Source organism: Bufo gargarizans, chromosome 1 (assembly GCF_014858855.1).
Source record: "Bufo gargarizans isolate SCDJY-AF-19 chromosome 1, ASM1485885v1, whole genome shotgun sequence".
NCBI lineage: Eukaryota > Metazoa > Chordata > Amphibia > Anura > Bufonidae > Bufo > Bufo gargarizans.
The window spans coordinates 39,195,702-39,214,843 of record NC_058080.1 but is presented as its reverse complement, the minus strand read 5'-3'; the positions used below and the strand labels follow the sequence as shown (position 1 = coordinate 39,214,843).

Genomic DNA, 19,142 nt, shown 5'->3' with positions numbered 1-19,142 from the left:
TTGGGACACGACGTCTTGATGCCCAAGGCAGGGATTTCAGAATGCACCCTTCCATCACCCTCGATGCAGTAGTAGCTTTTGGATGGACAATTGTCGACCATCTTTCCCCAATTATGAGCTGCAGTACCACACACAACCTGTGGACAGGAGTAGCGCCATTTTTAAAAAAAATTTTTTATATATATTTTTTTTTTTATAAAAGAGTGCAGCCATGCTTTCCGAATCCTGGAACCCCCTTAAAGCCCCCTTCAACCGACAGTCCTTCTGCCTTGAGACTCCATATTCAAAGTATTTGCAAACCCCATCCTTCTTGACCTGTCCAAGTGGGTATTTTTTTAAAATGTAAGGGGTGAAGGTTAACATTATGTTTTTTTGTCATGGGTTTGCAGGTATACCCGTTTCATTATCACGGTACACAACCAATGCCACCCTGAAAAGCCATCTATGATATGGCCTCCCCTAAATGTATGCACCTGGCAGCTCCAGTGATGTCCGGGAGCGTCCCCTGGCTGTGAGGGAATCGGGAGGTGAGAAAACCTGGAAGAACCCAGATAGATACTAAAAAAAAAAAAATGCACTGTAACTGCAAAGATCCAAACATCAGGAACTTTTATCCAAGAAGTCTATGGGGTCTAGCATCTCTCGGAACTAGGAGGACACATAGACCCAATTGTGAAAGATCTCCCATATTATCACTAGGTGCAGGCATCTGGCTGCAAGTGCGCAACTCCTAATCATCCCTAACCGAAGCGGATAGGACGCACCGATAAAGAGTTAACTGAAGTAATTTATCTCATCCTCTTAGCACAGGAAAGACGGAGATCCTGATAATGTCAGTCTAGATCACTTCACGTCTTCAGAGTGCTGCAGCGGCATTAAAAACCGCTGATGGTGACAGTTGTTGACAGAGCGGCACAAGGACTTCAATAACGGAACACTATTAACGCCAGCCCTGAGCGACAGCGGACAGAACCGCGCTCACTTATCTTCTATGGGAAAAAATCCTAAATTGTGACTAAAATGGAAAAATGCAGGGGTGTAGTGTTCATTGGGGCAACCCCAAAAAGGACAGAATTCCCCTCCTAGCCCCCCTCTAGTGGTCACCTGGTAAGGCTACTTTCACACGAGCGTTCGGTGCTCCGCTTGCGAGTTCCGTTTGAAGGCTCTCACAAGCGGCCCCGAACGCATCCGTACTGCCCTAATGCATTCTTAGTAGATGCGGATCCGCTCAGAATGCATCAGTCTGGCACCGTTTGTCCTCCGCTCCGCTCAGCAGGCGGACACCTGAACGCTGCTTGCAGCGTTCGGGTGTCCGCCTGGCCGTGCGGAGGCAAACGGATCCGTCCAGACTTACAATGTAAGTCAATGGGGACGGATCCGTTTGAAGTTGACACAATATGGCTCAATTTCAAACGGATCCGTCCCCCATTGATTTTCATTGTAAAGTCTGGATGGATCCGTCTGAGCAACTTTCACACTTAAAATTTTTTCTAAAATATAATGCAGACGGATCCGTTCTGAACGGATCCTATCGTCTGCATTATAGGAGCGGATCCGTCTGTGCACACACCAGACGGATCCGCTCTGAACGCAAGTGTGAAAGTAGCCTAAAAGGGGTTAGTCCTGGTGGTCTAGAGTGCCTTAGGATTTAAAGGGGTTGTCTCATCTCATACAATGGGGGCATATCGCTAAGATACGTCCCCATTGTCTTATAGGTGCGTACCTGCACCTGTATCGATAATGGAGCCTGAAAGTGGTGGAGGGAGCACAGCGCATGCGCAGCCCCCCCTCCATTCATTTCTATGGGGCTGCCGTAAATAGCCGTGCGCTGGCTCGGCAATCTCTGTTCGGTACAGAGAAGTGAATGGGGAGAGCGCTTAGTGGTGGCCGGAACAGAGTCCTCCAGCCACCACTTTGCGGGGCTCCATTCCCGATATAGGTGCGGGTCCCAGTGGTGGGACCCACACATATAAGACAATGGGGGCATATCCTAGCGATATGCCCCCATTGTGTGAGAAGAGACAACCCCTTAAACACCCAGCATCTCTGGTGGTCTAAGGAAGGTTATAAGTTAAAGGGGTTCTCTGGGCTACCCTATTTTTGCCATGGTTTCCGAGCAACGAAATAGTGGCAAGACCATGGCGGGTGGCCACACACTGGTTATCCCCACCGAATAGGGGTAATCAGTATGCAGAACCTCAAGGCTCGGGCTACTAGTTGGACTTTTCCGAAGAGTACTTTGCCCATATGAACAAACGCTTAGGTGGTTAATGCCGTATGACGGTTACAAGAAGTCACGCCTGCTCCACTGGACAGGAGATGACAGTTTGATCAGTGGTGGTCCAATCTGACTCGTGTGTCCTATAACTTTGTGCCTGATCATTACACATACACTTGGGAACGCCCGTTCAACACATCTCAAGCACACCATTCTCTCGAAAGGCGTCGGTATGTTTGGTAGGTCGGTGGGCAGTCTTTCCTCCCAATGCCACCATAAACCTCTATTTCAATGGTGAGGAAGAAATGAGCTGCGGAAAGACACCTCTGGCAGGACAGGTGAAAAATATCGGATTGTGTGCGATCCCAGAAATGGAGGTTCCCCTCTCTGAATGGATCGGTAGCGCGTATGTCGGTGGGAGCGTGGTCCTTCTAGGTCCCAGGAAAGTAAATGGAACGGCAAACCAACATGTGCACTACCGGTCCACTCACCTCTGTTCTTGGGATTGCACAGGGTCCCAACGGTGACACTTTCCAGATTCGATATTCATCACCTATGCATAGTCACCGATACTGTAGTAGGTTAATGGGTGGCATATAAGCCTTGCCCTGGGAACGCCCCCCCCAAATCTGCCCTGGACTGTTCACTAGTCCTACAAATTCGAGACTGTTGGCAACTACACCGATGCGGTGGATAGATGATAACTATTCCTCGTGGGGTAACCCTTTGGTTATCAAAACCACATTTGCGTAGACAGTAGAACATGCAAAAAATTAGCATTTGCTGATATTATTGATTTTATATGATGACTCACGGCAGAATCTCATAGACCCCCCCCCCCCCCCCCCCCATCCTGGCACCTAGGAGGTAAACTTCGGAAAGTGTTCCATTAATTACGAGTCGGGAGAGGAAGTTTACTAAGTGAGGCAAATGTTCTTATCGTTTCTATCAAAATTCATTAAAACTGTCAGGAAACCAAATATCACCATCTGTCTGGGAGCTGTAAAGTCGCTAAAAACAGTTCCGAGGAAGGAGGAGAGCACATCAGAAAGCTGCGCATTTCTAAAGGATAAGCCTCTCTCCCGGCGCCAGCTGGCGGATACCCACTGTAATGCAGATTTCCAGCTGCAGGAACCCTGTAGTACCTACAAATCCTATGGCCAGCTATCAAACCAGGGTGAGGACAAGAGGCAGAGGGCCTCGTGCAAATCTAAGGCCTTGTTCACACAGTGCAGAAGGAGAATCCTTTATATCAGGGAGGCTCAACCAGCGGCCCTCCAGATGTTGTAAAACTACAACTCCCATAATGCCCTCCTGTAGGCAGATAACTGTAGGCTGTCTGGGTATGCTGGGAGGGGAGGCCCGTCCCCGCCTGCCATTGGCTGCTTACCACCCCCCACCCCACCGGATGTTTTCATCCGTGTACAGGGAGAAGCAGCAGCGGTGGTTCGGGGATCGGGAGCGGAGCCGGGTAAGTATATTACGGGTGAGGGGCAGTTTGAGAAATTGGATAATGTACAAGATTGTCTCATCTTGTACATTGCTAGGATATGCTCCCAACGTCTGATACCCGCACCTATCCTTAGACCAGAGCACACAAAGTGACAGAGGTCAGCTATTTTCAGAAGTCCCATTGAAATGAATGGGAAGCGCACTGCGCGGCCACCTCTCTATTCACTTCAATGGGGATTACTGGCTCAGCTATTTTCAGCACTCCCATAGAAATGAATGGAGGGCGGACGCACATGCACAGTGTGCCCTCCATCACTTTGCAGGCTCCATTCTAAGCATAGGTGCGGGACACGCACCTATCAGACATTGGGGGCATATTCTAGCGATATGCACCCAATGTCCAAGGTGAGACAACCTCTTTAAAATTATAGCTCAATCTACATTGAGGAACAGAAGTATTTGAACACCCTGCGATTTTGCAAGTTCTCCCACTAAGAAATCATGGAGGGTCTGACATTCACATTGTAGGTGCATTCCCACTCTGAGAGAAAATTAAAAAAATATAAATAAATCAGGAAATCACATGGTTTGATTTTTTTAAAATGTATTTGTCTCGCACTGCTGAACAGAAGTATTTGAACACCTGAGAAACAGCAAGAATTCTGTCTCTCAAAGACCTGTTACTGTGCCTTTAAAAAGTCCACCTGTACTCCACTCATTTATCTGACTTAGGCCTCATGCACACGACAGTATTTTTTCATGGTCCGCAAAACGGGGTTCCGTTGGTCCGTGATCCGTGACCGTTTTTTCGTCCGTGGGTCTTCCTTGATTTTTGGAGGATCCACGGACATGAAAAATGAAAAAAAAATGTAAGTCAAGTTTGCCATTGAAATGATAGGAAAAAACGGACACGGATCACGGACACGGATCACGGACACGGATGACAATCTTGTGTGCATCCGTGATTTTTCACGGACCCATTGACTTGAATGGGTCCGTGAACCGTTGGCCGTGAAAAAAATAGGACAGGTCATATTTTTTTCACGGCCAGGAAAAACGGATCACAGATGCGGCTGCCAAACGGTGCATTTTCCGATTTTTCCACGGACCCATTGAAAGTCAATGGGTCCGTGAAAAAAAACGGAAAACGGCACAACGGCCACGGATGCACACAACGGTCGTGTGCATGAGGCCTTAGTAGCACCTGTCTGAGCTCTTTAAAGACCCCTCCCCACCCCAGTCAGTCAGACACCAACTACTACCATAGGCAAGACCAAAGAGCTGTCAAAAGACATTGTGGACCTCCACAAGGCTGGAAAGGGCTACGGGCAATTGCCAAGCAGCTTGGTGAAAATAGATCAACTGTTGGAGCAAATGTTAGAAAATGGAAGAGGCTAAAGACGACTGTCAGTCTCCCTCGGACTGGGGCTCCATGCAAGATCTCACCTCATGGGGTATCACTGATGATAAGAAAGGTGAGGAATCAGCCCAGAACTCCAAGGGAGGAGCTGGTCAATGACATGAAGAGAGCTGGGACCACAGTTTCAAAGGTCACTGTCGGTAGAACAGTTTCAAATCATGCATTGCACGGAAGGTTCCCCTGCTCAAGTCATCACATGTCCAGGCCTGTCTGAAGTTTGCCAATGACGAGCTGGATGATCCAGAGGAGGCATGGGAGAAAGTCATGTGGTCAGATGAGACCAAAGTAGAACTTTTTGGTCTAAACTTCACTCGTCGTGTTTGGAGGAAAAAGTTGCATCCCAAGAACACCATTCCTACTGTGAAGCATAGGGGGGGGGGGGGGTAACATCATGACTTGGGGGTGCTTTTCTGTGAAGGGGACAGGACGACTGCACTGTTTTAAGGAGAGGATGAATGGGGCCATTTATTGTGAGATTTTGATCAACAACCTCCTTCCCTCAGTCAGAGCATTGAAGATGGGTGGTGGCTGGGTCTTCCAACATGACAACGACCCGAAGCACACAGCCAGGATAACCAAGTAGCGGCTCCGTAAGAAGCATATCCAGGTTCTGGAGTGGCCTAGTCAGTCTCCAGACCTAAATCCAATAGAACATCTTTGGAGGGAGCTGAAACTCCGTGTTGCTCAGCGACAGCCCCGAAACCCGACAGATCTAGAGGAGATCTGTGTGGAGGAGTGGGCCAAAATCCCTGCTGCAGTGTGTGCAAACCTGGTCAAGAACTACAGTAAACGTTTGACCTCTAATTGCAAACAAAGGCTTCTGTACCAAATACTAAGGCCTCTTTCACACTTGCGTTGTCCCGGATCCGGCGTGTACTCCACTTGCCGGAATTACACGCCGGATCCGGAAAAACGCAAGTGTACTGAAAGCATTTGAAGACGGATACGTCTTCAAAATGCTTTCAGTGTTACTATGGCACCCAGGACGTCATTAAAGTCCTGGTTGCCATAGTAGTAGTGGGGAGCGGGGGAGCGGTATACTTACAGTCCGTGCGGCTCCCGGGGCGCTCCAGAGTGACGTCAGAGCGCCCCATGCGCATGGATGACGTGCCATGCGATCACGTGATCCATGCGCTTGGGGCGCCCTGACGTCACTCTGGAGCGCCCCGGGAGCCGCACGGACGGTAAGTATACGCTCCCCGCTCCCCGCTACACTTTACCATGGCTGCCAGGACTTTAGCGTCCCGGCAGCCATGGTAACCATTGAGAAAAAGCTAAACGTCGGATCCGGCAATGCGCCGAAACGACGTTTAGCTTAAGGCCGGATCCGGATCAATGCGTTTCAATGGGCATTCATTCCGGATCCGGCCTTGCGGCAAGTCTTCAGGATTTTTGGCCGGAGCAAAAAGCGCAGCATGCTGCGATATTTTCTCCGGCCAAAAAATGTTCCGTTCCGGAACTGAAGACATCCTGATGCATCCTGAACGGATTTCTCTCCATTCAGAATGCATTAGGATAAAACTGATCAGGATTCTTCCGGCATAGAGCCCGACGACGGAACTCTATGCCGGAAGAAAAGAACACAGGTGTGAAAGAGCCCTAACACAGATTTTCTCAGGTGTTCAAATACTTCTGTTCAGCCGTGCAAGACAAATACATTCTTTAAAAATCATACAATGTGATTTCCTGAATTTTAGTTTTTTAAATTCTGTCTCTCAGAGTGGGAATTGCACCTGCACATCGCCGGCACTTTTATGAAAATGCCTATTCTAGAATATCCTAGAATAGGACATGTTCTATTTTTTTTTCGGGAACGGTAATTGCGGACCCAGAAGTGTGGATCCGCAGTTCCGGATCCGGGCAGCACATCGTGCAGCCCTATAGAAATGAATGGGTCCACGGAACAGAATTGCGGACATGTGAATGGAGCTTAACGTGTCCGAGTTCCGTCCGTTTGACACTGCAAAATCACGGCATAAGGCACGCAATGGGCAGATACCGGTGGGGTGTTGGCAGTCGGGGCCTCGCCCAGCTTTCCTAACAGACATAACCAATAAATGGCTGAGAAAATATTCCATGAAATTATTATTTTTGGGGTTTTCAAAAATTCTAAAGTGTATATTTTTTTTTAATTAAAACCAGAAAGAGGAGAAACCTTCAGTGTGTGGCTAGTGAAGGCTTCCACATGTTCAGAGCCTCAAGGTCAACTTGTTCGAAACGCGAAAGTGTTCCACAGCGAGACAATAAATCCGTCATCTCCAGCTGAAGTCTCACTTGGAGTCCACATGGTCAAGCAGCTTGTGTTTGTCAAATAATCTGTCATTTCTAATATGCCGGATCCAAACTGTTGTGTGTTCGCACATATGTACATATCTAACCTCCACACGTGTGCCTGCTGTCAGGAGCCGCACCGGGAAGAGGAGGCGGAGATCCTACAAGGCACGCTCAACTTGCTTAAAGGGACACCAAACCTACAAATGTAGGAAAAAAGCCAAACGGTTCGGACGCACGGAGGAAAAAAAACGGAAGTCCCGACCATCTCAGTCTTCAGCGGGGGTGGAGCTCGGACAAGGGGGTGGAGACTGGCTACAAGGAGGCTTCCCAGCTACAGAAGGGGTTGTCTCACTTCAGCAAATGCCATTGATCATGCAGACATAAGTTATTACAGGCCACTTACTAATGTATTACGATCGTTCATATTGCCTCCTTGGCTGGCTGGATTCATTTTTCTATCATGTTATACGCAACGCGTTTCCATGGTTACGACCACCCTGAAATCCATTGGTGGTGGTCGTGCTTGCACACCACAGGGAAAAGCACCGGCCTATGTGAGCTCCCGCGGTCTCGGCCACCAGAGAGGCTGGCATTTTTTCCCTATAGTGTGCAAGCACGACCACCGCTGCTGGATTACAGGGGTGGTCGTAACCATGGAAACAGCAGTGTATAATGTGATGGAAAGGAGGCAATATGGACAATCACAATACATTAGTAAGTGCCTTGTAGTAACTTTCTCTACAAGATAACTGCTATTTGCTGAAGTGAGATAACCCCTTTAAGGGCCCGGGGGAACTGAGAATTCCCAAAAATTTTTTTAGATGGGAAGGAATAGGACGGAGGAGAGGGAGGTTATCGGCTGACGTTCATCTTACATTTATGGCCATCGTAAAAGGTAGCTATCCTCAGGACAGGTCATCAGTATCGGATCGGTGGGACCCCCACCAATCAGATGTTTAAGAAGACAGTGGCGCCGCAGCTCCATACATTGTATAGTGGTTGCACTTGGTATTGCAGCACAGCCCCATTCAAATTAATGGGACTGAGCAGCACCTGGGTCGTGCGGAACGTGACGTCACGCGGGAAAGCTGCTGCGAGCGCTGGTGCCTTCTCAAACGGCTGATCAGTGGAAGACCCCGGGGTCGGACCCCGCTGATCAGATACTGATGACCTATTCAGAGGATTGGTCATTAGTAGTAAAGTCTCTAAAAACCACTGCAGCCGAGAGCATCTGTATGAATGCTCCCACCAAAAACATGCCAGACTAAACTAGCCGATCACAGAGAAAGGTTTTTATTTATTCATTTTTTTTAATTTGGCTCCCCGTTCCTTGAGCAAAATGGCAAACGATTGGCCATATCCGGCCGATCATGTAATACCCATCCCATGTAGTTTTTGTTAACGGATGAAATGTTCCAACTTGGTCGACCATCACTATCTGTCGTCACCCTACACACTAAAATTTTATGCTCAAATTTCCCCCAAAAATATAAAAAGCCAGGGGCCCACAGTCTGCTTCGATGGTACCTATGCCCTTGTACTCAATCAATAGTTTATTTTCATTAGGTATAATTGAGTCCCATAGTCCCATGGCTTTTCCTACTTCTGAATGAGTTTAAGGGGTGGAGCTTAAGGACTGGATCGGGGAAGGTCTTCACCATCCACATGCCATATTGCTCAACAGGTCAGTCAATAAGAGTGTATGCCAAAAGGTCCCGTCCCCTCTCCTGACATGTCCACTAAGGCTGGGTTCACACCTGAGCGTTTTACAGCGCGTTCCTACGCGCTGTAAAACGCTCAACAAGGAGAAACCAATGATTCCCTATGGGAATGGTTCACACTTGGGCGTTTTACAGCGCGTACGATCGCGCTGTAAAACGCCCGACGCTCCAAAAAGTACATGAGCGACTTTTGGGGCGTTTGTGGCCATAGGACACTGTAGTGAATCACACAAACGCGCGTCAAACGCGCGTTTACTATTACAAAAACGCGCATAAAAATGCGCGTCAAAAACGCGCGTAAAACGCGCGTTTGCGCAACGCTCAAGTGTGAACCCAGCCTTAGTGATCACTTCCATCCCCAATGTCATCACAAATCTGGAGCATCTATTCTTAGGACTCTATGTTGTGCTGTTCCTTTATTATTCCTGCTAGAAGACGAAGAATGAATTGACAGCACTTTGCAATGAAGGTCCAGATGGATGTTACCAGTTGGGGGGGGGGGGTGTCCCTGCCCAATCCAACACTGGCAGCACTGACTGGATAGTGTCAGACTGTGCAAGGGTGACAGCCCCGAATGGTAACACCCATCTGGACCTTCATTGTTAACAGCTAGCAATTCATTCATAAACTTCTAGCAGATAGTTTGACGGTTCTGGATCATCAGGTCGCTGTAAAGAGGACCTGTCCCCTCTCCTGACTGATATCCTTGCATTCCCCGTGTGATCACAATTCTAGAGCATCTATTCTTATGACTGTGTTGTGCTGTTCCTTTATTATTCCTGCTAGACGTTTATGAATGAATTGCCAGCCGTTAACAATGCAGTTCCTGATGGGTGTTACCAGTTGGGGGGGTGTCACCCTGCACAGTCTGACACTATCCAGTCAGTGCTTCCAGTGTTGGGATTGTGCAGGGACACACCCCCCCAACTGGTAACATCCATCTGGACCTTCATTGCAAACTGCTAGCAATTCATTCTTAAGTCTTCTAGCAGGAATAATAAAGGAACAGCACAACATAGAGCCATAAGAATAGATGCTCCAGAATTGTGATTACATTGGGGAATGCAAGGATATTAGTCAGGAGAGGGGACAGCGACCTGATAATCCAGAACCGGCAGGTTTTGTTGATTCTGGATTAATGGAATAGTCAAAAGGGTTTTTTTGTTTTGTTTTTTTGAGAAAATGAATAGATTTTAGAAGTATATACATACATGCGGTAGAGAGCAATTGATTTCTGGAGCAGCAGAGAGGAACGACCTGTCTGTGCCTCAAAACTGATGCAGGAGAACAAATTAATGACAGCTCCGGGATGGGCCTAAGAGATTAACTCTCTGCCTGCCAGGAGACGCCAAATCCCATCACACCGCACAAAGCTGCAAACCCCCTGTAGTGCAGAGTGCGTTCCTCCGGCAGAGAGAGGACCCGTGCAGATGCAGCAGAGCCGGGTTTGTCATCAAAACAATGTCATATAATAATGGGTTAGGAGTGATTTTACATGGGGCTGGTTTGCTGAACTCCTAATGACAAAGCGCCATTTCTTATTGGTTTTACCTAAGCCGCCATGGCGCGCGGTCACGTGGGGGCACACGCGCGCGCTGCAGACTAAGGTATACGACAAGCTCAGCTCTGCTACACCTGTAAATAATAAAAGGGGTGAAAAATCATACCGTGACACATATATATATATATATATATATATATACACACACCACTGGCGCAGATCAGGAGGAAGCCATGTACTATAGGGATGCGGTGTATCCCTAGATGGCGGCCATTGAAACGCCAAGCCACGCAGGATGTCCGGCGCACAGGATCAGGACAGCAAATATCATATTATATATGTATATACATACACATACACACACATACACACACAACCCCAGTCACAGAGCCATCAGGTGTCAGCGGTGCCCATCGGACAGACCTAAAATGCATCAGATCACGACCGCCCACTGCGAAAATACCCCAAAAACAATCAATTGCAATAGAAACCGGTCCAAAAGTTTATCCGACCGGCCTAAAAAAACAAAAACCTTCTCCCATGATCCTCTAGTCCTACGACCTTGCACAGCGATTAATCTCATCATGGTCATCGCTCACAGAGATGATGGGGGTAGTAATGATGAATGAATAGGCGTGCATTTGGGGAAACTTCTCCCTATACACAGGCAGTGCAGGCAGGCAGCAGCCCCTGTCAGGTGCCCACCTATATGACCAGCAGCCCCTGTCAGGTGCCCACCTATATCATGAGCCCTGCTGCACATGTGAAGCCTCCCAGCACCCACCCACCTCCTCCTCCTCCTCACAGGGAGCACACAGCATGGGATCAAAGCCACCCACCCCGGGCTGAATGACGCCCCCTCCCGGCCCCGGCCTGTCACTGCCCGGCAGCATGGAGACGGAGAAGGGAAGGAAATAGCACAGACCTTGCATCTCCACCTGGAGGAGAGGAGCCGAGCTGTTTATGCTATGGCTTGTGCAAATATGAAACAAGGTACCAGCCCACCAATCAGCGCGTACGAGCGTCCCGGGGGCAGCCAATCAGAGCGCGGCGAGGCTGGACTGCAGCCAATGGCAGAGGGCTTACACAGAGAGTGGTGGAGGGGGCGGAGACAGCGGGGGAATAAATACAATCCCGTCTTCTGCCCTCCTCCTCCTCCGCCCTAGACATGGCCGAAGGAGGGAGGGGGAAGAGCAAAACTTCTGCACCGAGCCCTGACAATGGCAGGGGAAACCAGGTCACTGGGCCAAATTACACCGCAGGACTTCCTCGGGGCTGATTCACACCGGCAGCTTTTGGATGCAGTTTAAAAAAAAAAAAAAAAGTACAGGTCCTTTTTCCTGTGTGCACTTCCGGTTTTGTTTTCACAAAAGTGCATCAAAAATACCTGCAGGTGTGAATGAGGCTTCTAACCTCTGCACAATTTTTATTTGATTTTTTGGCTAAGGCCCCCTGCACACGAACGCGTGCGCCCCGTGGTCGTCGTGCTGCGGCCCGCAATGCACGAACACAGTCCGTGGGGCAGCGGATCGCAAAAAGATAGGACATGTCCTATCTTTTTGCGGAACGGAAGTATGGGACGAAACCCCACGGCAGTACTCCGTAGTGCTTCTGTAGGGTTCCGTTCCGCACCATTCCGCATCTCCGGATTTGCAGACCCATTCAAGTGAATAGGTCCGCATCCGTGATGCGGAATGCCCACATAACGGCACCCGTATATTGCGGATCCGCAATATGGCAACGGGAAGCACACGTTCGTGTGCAGGGGGCCTTGCGGGGTATATATCAAAATCGCTGGAAAGGAAAACTGGTTTAGTTTCCCATAGCAACCAACCAGATCGGCTCTGGAAAAATGAAATGTGGAATTTGATTGGTTGCTATGGGAACCTAAGATTTTTTATTTATTTTTCCATTACACCAGTTTTGATTAATCTCCCCATATGTATTTCATGCATGCCAGTGTTATAATTTTATATATATAAAAAATATAAAATTAATATTTTTGCTATAGAAAAATCAACGGAAAATGTGTGAGGAAAAAAAATAATATATATTTTTTTTTTTAAGTGGCATGGGCCCACAAAAAAAGCACACACTTATCAAACCACACCCCCTTTTTGGAATGTAGGGTGGCAGGCCGCAGAGGATTGTCCCACAAAACATATTCTACATTTTTCAAACCAGCCCCTGGATCTGAATATTTTTGTAACTGTATGGAATTCAAGATTTAGCAGAGCCGCTGAGTTATCCACTGAAATCTATCTGTATGGCGCCACCTGCTGTTTTTTTTTAAAATAATTATTATTGTCCACCTCACTGAGCTAGGTCGCACATGCTCAGTTTAATTAAGGCTAGGGTTACGCGAAGACATGTGTCACGAGTATAATGATAGTCTTAGGCTATTTTCACACCAGTGGCAAGGAACTCCGGCAGGCTGTTCTGGCGGGTGAACAGCCTGTCGGATCCGTGCTGCCGCTAGTGCACCTGTGCTCCCGGACTACCGCTCAAGTCCCATTGACTATAATGGTGGCGGGCCGGAGTTCCGGCGGCAGTACGGCAAACATGCCGAGAGGCGGCCGATATACGAGTACGACATGTCGTACTTTTATTCCGGCCGCCTCTCGGCATGTTTGCCATGGTGCAGCCGGAACTCCGGCCCGCCACCATTATAGTCAATGGGGCCGGAGCATATCGTACTTTTATTAGGGGGGGCACACGTGCACTAGCGGCAGCACGGATCCGACAGGCTGTTCACCCGCCGGAACAGCGTGCCAGAGTTCCTTGCCACTGGTGTGAAACTAGCCTAAGGCCCCTTGCAGACGAGCAGGTGTCAGGCTGCGAGTCCGCAGCGCAGCTCCCGGCCTGACCTCCCAGCACTGCCGGGGTCACATAGCAAACAGGAGAGACTCGCAGCGTGACAAACGTTCGTCTGCAAGGGGCTTAAGGTGTCGCACTGCGACACAACAGTTGCTAAAAATCCATCTAGTGCAGCATCTCATAGTTTTATTCCGGCAAGTTATTCGGCAAGTTTGTTAACTCTTTTAAGGAGTGTAGTTTCTAAAATGGGGTCATGTATGGGTGGTTTCCATTACGTAAGCCCCTCAAAATCACTTTAGAACTGGATTGGTGCTTAAAAAAAATGGTTTTGGAAATTTTGTTGAAAATTTGAAAAATGGCTTCTAAACTTCTAAGCCTAAAACTTCTAACGTCCTAAAAAAATAAAATGACATTTACAAAATGATGCCAAAATAAAGCAGACACATGGGGAAGGATGACTGATAACTATTTTATGAGGCATTTCTATCTGGATTAGGCCTCATGCACACGACCGTTGTTTTGGTCCGCATCCGAGCTGCAGTATTTGCGGTTCGGATGCGGACCCATTCACTTCAACGTTGGTCCAATCAGTGGCCCGCAAAAAAAATATAACCTGTCCTATTTTTGTCCGTTTTGCGGACAAGAATAGGCAGTTATATTAACGGCTGTCCGCGCTGTTCTGCAAATTGCGGAACGCACACAGACGCCATCCGTGTTTTGCGGACCGCAAAACACACAACGGTCGTGCGCATGAGGCCTTAAAAATAGAGAAATTCAAATGTAGAAAATTGTGAATTTTTTTAATTTTTGGGTACGTTTGGGATTGTCACGAGAAAACAACCTTAGAATGGCCTGGATAAGTAAAAGTGTTCCAAAGTTATTACCACATTAAGGCCTCATGCACACGGCCGTGTGCAGGAGGCCTTAGGGCTCATGCACACAAACGTATTTTCTTTCCGTGTCCGTTCCTTTTTTTTTTTTTTTCCTGCGAACCGTATGCTGAACCATTCATTTCAATGGGTCCGCAAAACAGAAAAAAATAAAAAGTTACTCCGTGTGCATTCCGTTTCCGTATGTCCGTTCTGCAAACAAATTGAGCATGTCTAATTATTTTCCGCATTACGGATAAGGATAGAACTGTTCTATTGGGGACCAGCTGTTCCGGACCGCAAAATACGTACAGTAGTGTGCATGAGCCCTTACTTGGTGGGTGGTGTTATGGTGGAGTGGCCCCGCCCATGGCGCACTGAGAAACTTATTTGCATAAAACTAAAATCAAGCCTTTCTCAGGACTGAAATACTGGATTTTCACAAGAAAGGTATGGTTCTGTTTGGTGGGCACCTACCCCACCTGGCAGTTTGCTTAATTCACAACCGATGTTGGAGGTGATGGATGCACTTCAACCCCACAAGCTGCATCAGGTCCACTCCACCGATGCCAACGTTTACCGTGTCCCTTCTGGTCTCTGCTTTCTGGTCCCATCTTGCCACCCGGGAAGTGGCAGGAGACGCCCAGTTGGTGGGACAACGCTGTGACCAGTGACTGGCTGAACAGGCATCTCTTGTGTATGAAGACCGGACCAAGATGTAGAGACCAGATGGTATATGGGCAGCATAGAAGCGGCTGCGGTGGGGGATCAGTGAGTAACCTTATTTTTTTTTATCTTTTAACCCGTTGTGACCATAAAAATAAAATTTTATTTTGCAGACATTCCCTTTAATATATAGATATAATTGCACAAACGTGTAAGGGTACTTTCACACTCGCGTTTTTGTTTTCCGGCACGGAGTTCCTTCCTAGGGGCTCAATACCGGAAAACAACTGATCAGTTTTATCCTAATGCATTCTGAATGGAGAGCGATCCGTTCAGGATGCATGAGTTCAGTCCCTCTTACGTTTTTTGGCCGGAGAAAATACCGCAGCATGCCAGAGTTTTCTCTCCGGCCAAAAATCCTGAACACTTGCCGGAATGCCGGATCTGGCATTAATTTCCATTGAAATGCATTAATGCCGGATCCGGCAAAACGGATCCGTTCTTTCCGTCCGCGCATGCGCAGACCATTAAGTTTGTGAAAAAAATAAATACCGGATCCGTTTTTCCGGATGACAACCGGAAAGACTGATCCGGTATTTCAATGCATTTGTGAGACGGATCCGCCTCACAAATGCATCCGTTTGTATCCAGATTGCCGGATCTGCCTGCCGGAATCCTCTGCCGCAAGTGTGAAGTACCCTTACTATAATCTGTGGAAGGACAGGTGTAAAACGTAAAAATTTTAATTTAACTTCCTGGCCTTGAATGATCAGACACCGACAAGCAGCTGCAATTTTGGTTCTTGTCACTTTTTTTTTTTTTTAAAGGATCAATTTTAAAATGTGATTTTTTTGGGGGGGAAAAAAATCATTTTTTTTCTTTATAATTTTTAGTTTTACATTGAATTTTTTTCAATTTAACACCAAATGCTGTGAAGGTTATTCCATACCCCCCCCCTTCACCCCAGACAGACGGACTTTGTAAATGCCAGACAGGGACTGCAGTCGGTAGACAATGCTTCATTGTGAAGTTTTCACGGGTTGCACTGCTGCCTCCAGCCGCTGCGGGGAGAGGACAATTTTCGATTTTTCTTGCTCCTGAGAATGTAAAGATAAAATCTCAGTAAATATAACATGACTGTGAACTGCTTTACAGCACTGCAGTCGGTGCGAGCGCTGCGTAAAATATATGGATCCATGTCAGAGCCGATATCTGGCTCTAAATGTGTAAATGGGATCCTGACGACTGTGAACCCCCACACACAGGGGTCATCGGCATGAAACCCATAGAGGAGATGATGGTAAGTGGTTTGTGTAGGAACCAGTAGTAACGGAGTCAGGATCGATCCAGGCGCTCGACCATCATCTGATTTCAAGGAAAATGCCATCCTTCCCTTCACAGAGATAATCTCCTTAAAGGGGTATTTCAGTTTTAGTAAGGGCTCCTTCACACGGACGTATTTTGCGTTCCGTATACGGGCCGTAGGGAACAGTGCTATTCTATGAGGAGGAAGGTCCTAGATATCAGGGGGGAGGGGAAAAATCCCTGTGGAAATCTGCGTATTCTATATCCTGTAGTACACACCCTTCCCTAAATAATGTTGTCATGTAGCCTGGACCCAATTCTAGTAGATTCTGAAACATATCCCTCCCCGGCATGGTAGAATTCCCACCATACACCGATATGAAACATATCAGACACCCCCCTCGTACAACCAGGCGGTATAGTAATAAGGCGTCCCGGACCTTTAATTATTCAGCACTAATATTTTAAATTTACGCGCACGCTGCCGCCTCCAGAGTGACGGCCAACGGCAGCTTCCTTTAGCTCATTCCCCAAGGCCGGTGTTCCTCGCATCAGGTAAGAATTATTTGCAAGGTGCCCTCAAAACTCCGCCATCTAGAGCGCTAGTAAAAGCTGACAGGCCACCAATAAACTCTGACAAATGACCATTTCATAGCATCTGCGACAATCGATAAACCGAGGTGCCAAATTAATAAAATAAAAAACTAGATCGTTAGGCGGAAGAGGATTTTTTTTTTATTTTTTTTTTAAGAATAATTTTATGATAACCAAGTAATGGGGATGCTATAGAGCAGAAGATTAAATGACATGCTAAGCAAATCTGGCTGCGCGTGATAAAGCTTAGGAATATTCTGCAGGTTACACAATACAGCGGCGATAAACCTAAGGCATAAACTAAAACACGCCCCGCCGCCGATTCCAAAATACTCCCCGCCAATGATGACTTTTTCACCGGCTTGCTGATTCATCTCCGTTTTTTTGTCCCAATCACAAACAGCTCGTTAGGTTTATTATTTGTTGTAGTCGCCATCTTACTATGGCGCCGCATAGTACCAGTGCGACCCTCATTGTATCCGAGCATGGTTTTTATTACGGAGGTAAATTTTTACTATGGGATTGATTGCGGTCATAATATTGCCAGGCCCGGTTTACATACTGTATGCCTACGTCAGTGACCATTTGTCCTACATTATATCGAGGTCCTGATGAAGGATCCCACCATTATTAATACCGCCATACAACTACCCAATGTCCTAATGTTATCACCTGCGCAGTGGGGTCTGTAGACTGTAACAACCCCCTCCAAATTCTTGTGACCCCCCCAAATAAATAAATAATTGGGTTGGTTCAGTCGTATGCAGCAGTAGTGACCTCTTCAGGTGGCGACTGTGTACTGCATGGTAACTTTGCATAAACTGAGGTTTTTCATGGTTGATGCCATATTAAAAAAAATTCTTCTAGTTTTGCAGTGAAAAATTATTCAAGAGGAAAAAATTAGGATCATTTCATTAGGATTAGAAAGTTTACGTGTGCATGAAGTCTCTCAGTTTCTTAGGGCTCAAGCACGAGACCCAGTGACCGAGTGCACCCGTACAGTTTGTAATCTTCATGGAACAGCGATGAGTACATTTTAAAAAAAAAGTTAGATTTGGGTACAAATATGCTGAAATTGCCCTGAAAGTTGGTATATAACACTGTCTGGTCTCCAAGGACTTGGAAAGAGAGTCTAGTATGCTACTCTGGGTTTCTGGGCAATATATATGCGTTGTCCTGGGGAGGGGGGGTAGTCTTTCTCATTGTATGGAGCGCCTAGTAGGCGTCGTATGCTGTGTAGAGTACTGTACGCCAGGCAATGTCCCTCTGGATTTCTGGGCAAGATATTCAAATTAGCCTATCTCATCTAAGATCTGCTAATTTTCATATACTTTTCCCAGAAACCCAGAGGAGCAATAACTGGCTTACCATACTCCTCATGCATACTGAGCACTGTTCATAGGAAGAAATAGTACCCCAACCAAGGCCTCTCAGGCGGCCAAACAAATTTTCTTTGCTCATCTCTGTTAAAGGGTAGTTACCTAGAAAGAGCTGGATTCCTGGAATAAGACACTCAATTTTCCTTTTGGAAAGGAGACTAGCTTGCATGTCTCTTCCCAGGGAAGCAAGCGCACCAACAGATGAAAATCTTATCATGAAAAAGCACTGATTGAACAGATTGAGTCCATCACCAGGAGGAACTGTTATAAAAAAAAAAAGCACCGATTGAACAGTTTGAGGCTACCACCAGGTTCCCCCTGGTGGTAGCCTCAAACTGTTCAATCGGTGCTTTTTTTTTAATAAGAGTTCCTCCTGGTGATGGACTCAATCTGTTCAATCAGTGCTTTTTCATGATAAGATTTTCATCTGTTGGTGCGCTTGCTTCCCTGGGAAGAGACATGCACTTGTTTGAGGCTACCACCAAAAACCTAGTGAAAAAAATAGGAGAAAATTGATCTATGAAGCACAAGGAGATATGTATAAATATACATGCTGGAGATGAGCAAATCAACCGAGGCCACATACAACGGCTCAGAAAATGTTATGTCCTGCATAACAGAAACCAGATGGATCCGTTATGCCGCCCACAGACTTATATTATGACGGAATGCAAAGAGAAATGCCTATTATAGGCTTCCGTGGTGCATGCCGTCATAGAATTCCGTTATATTCCATGATAACGGAATCCATGACGGAATTCCACCCGAACCCGAAAACCTCAGGTTCGCTCATGCCTACTAATGATAGGACATCAATGTTGAACTCCCAGAAAAAAACCTTTAATGGCTGTGCAGTGAACTGGCACTGAGCTGGATCACTATTGTGGTCAGTAAAGGGGGTTCTGCACCTTTGGAGGGTTTTTTTT

At 47.1% G+C, this 19,142-nt stretch overlaps 1 protein-coding gene across 3 annotated transcripts in view; it reads right to left on the bottom strand.

The window, feature by feature from the left end:
* CTBP1 (C-terminal binding protein 1) overlaps nucleotides 1–19,142 on the bottom strand; it is a 291,924-nt gene that overhangs the window by 129,310 nt on the left and 143,472 nt on the right. Inside the window, exon 1 of one of the 3 annotated variants that reach the window (XM_044294982.1) lies at nucleotides 11,512–11,553. The exons of the other annotated variants lie outside the window; for them this stretch is intronic. Coding sequence (XP_044150917.1) covers nucleotides 11,512–11,518 — 7 coding nt within the window. The 5' untranslated portion in view covers nucleotides 11,519–11,553. Of the gene's footprint in view, nucleotides 1–11,511; nucleotides 11,554–19,142 lie in introns of those variants that run through there. 3 annotated transcript variants of the gene reach the window in all.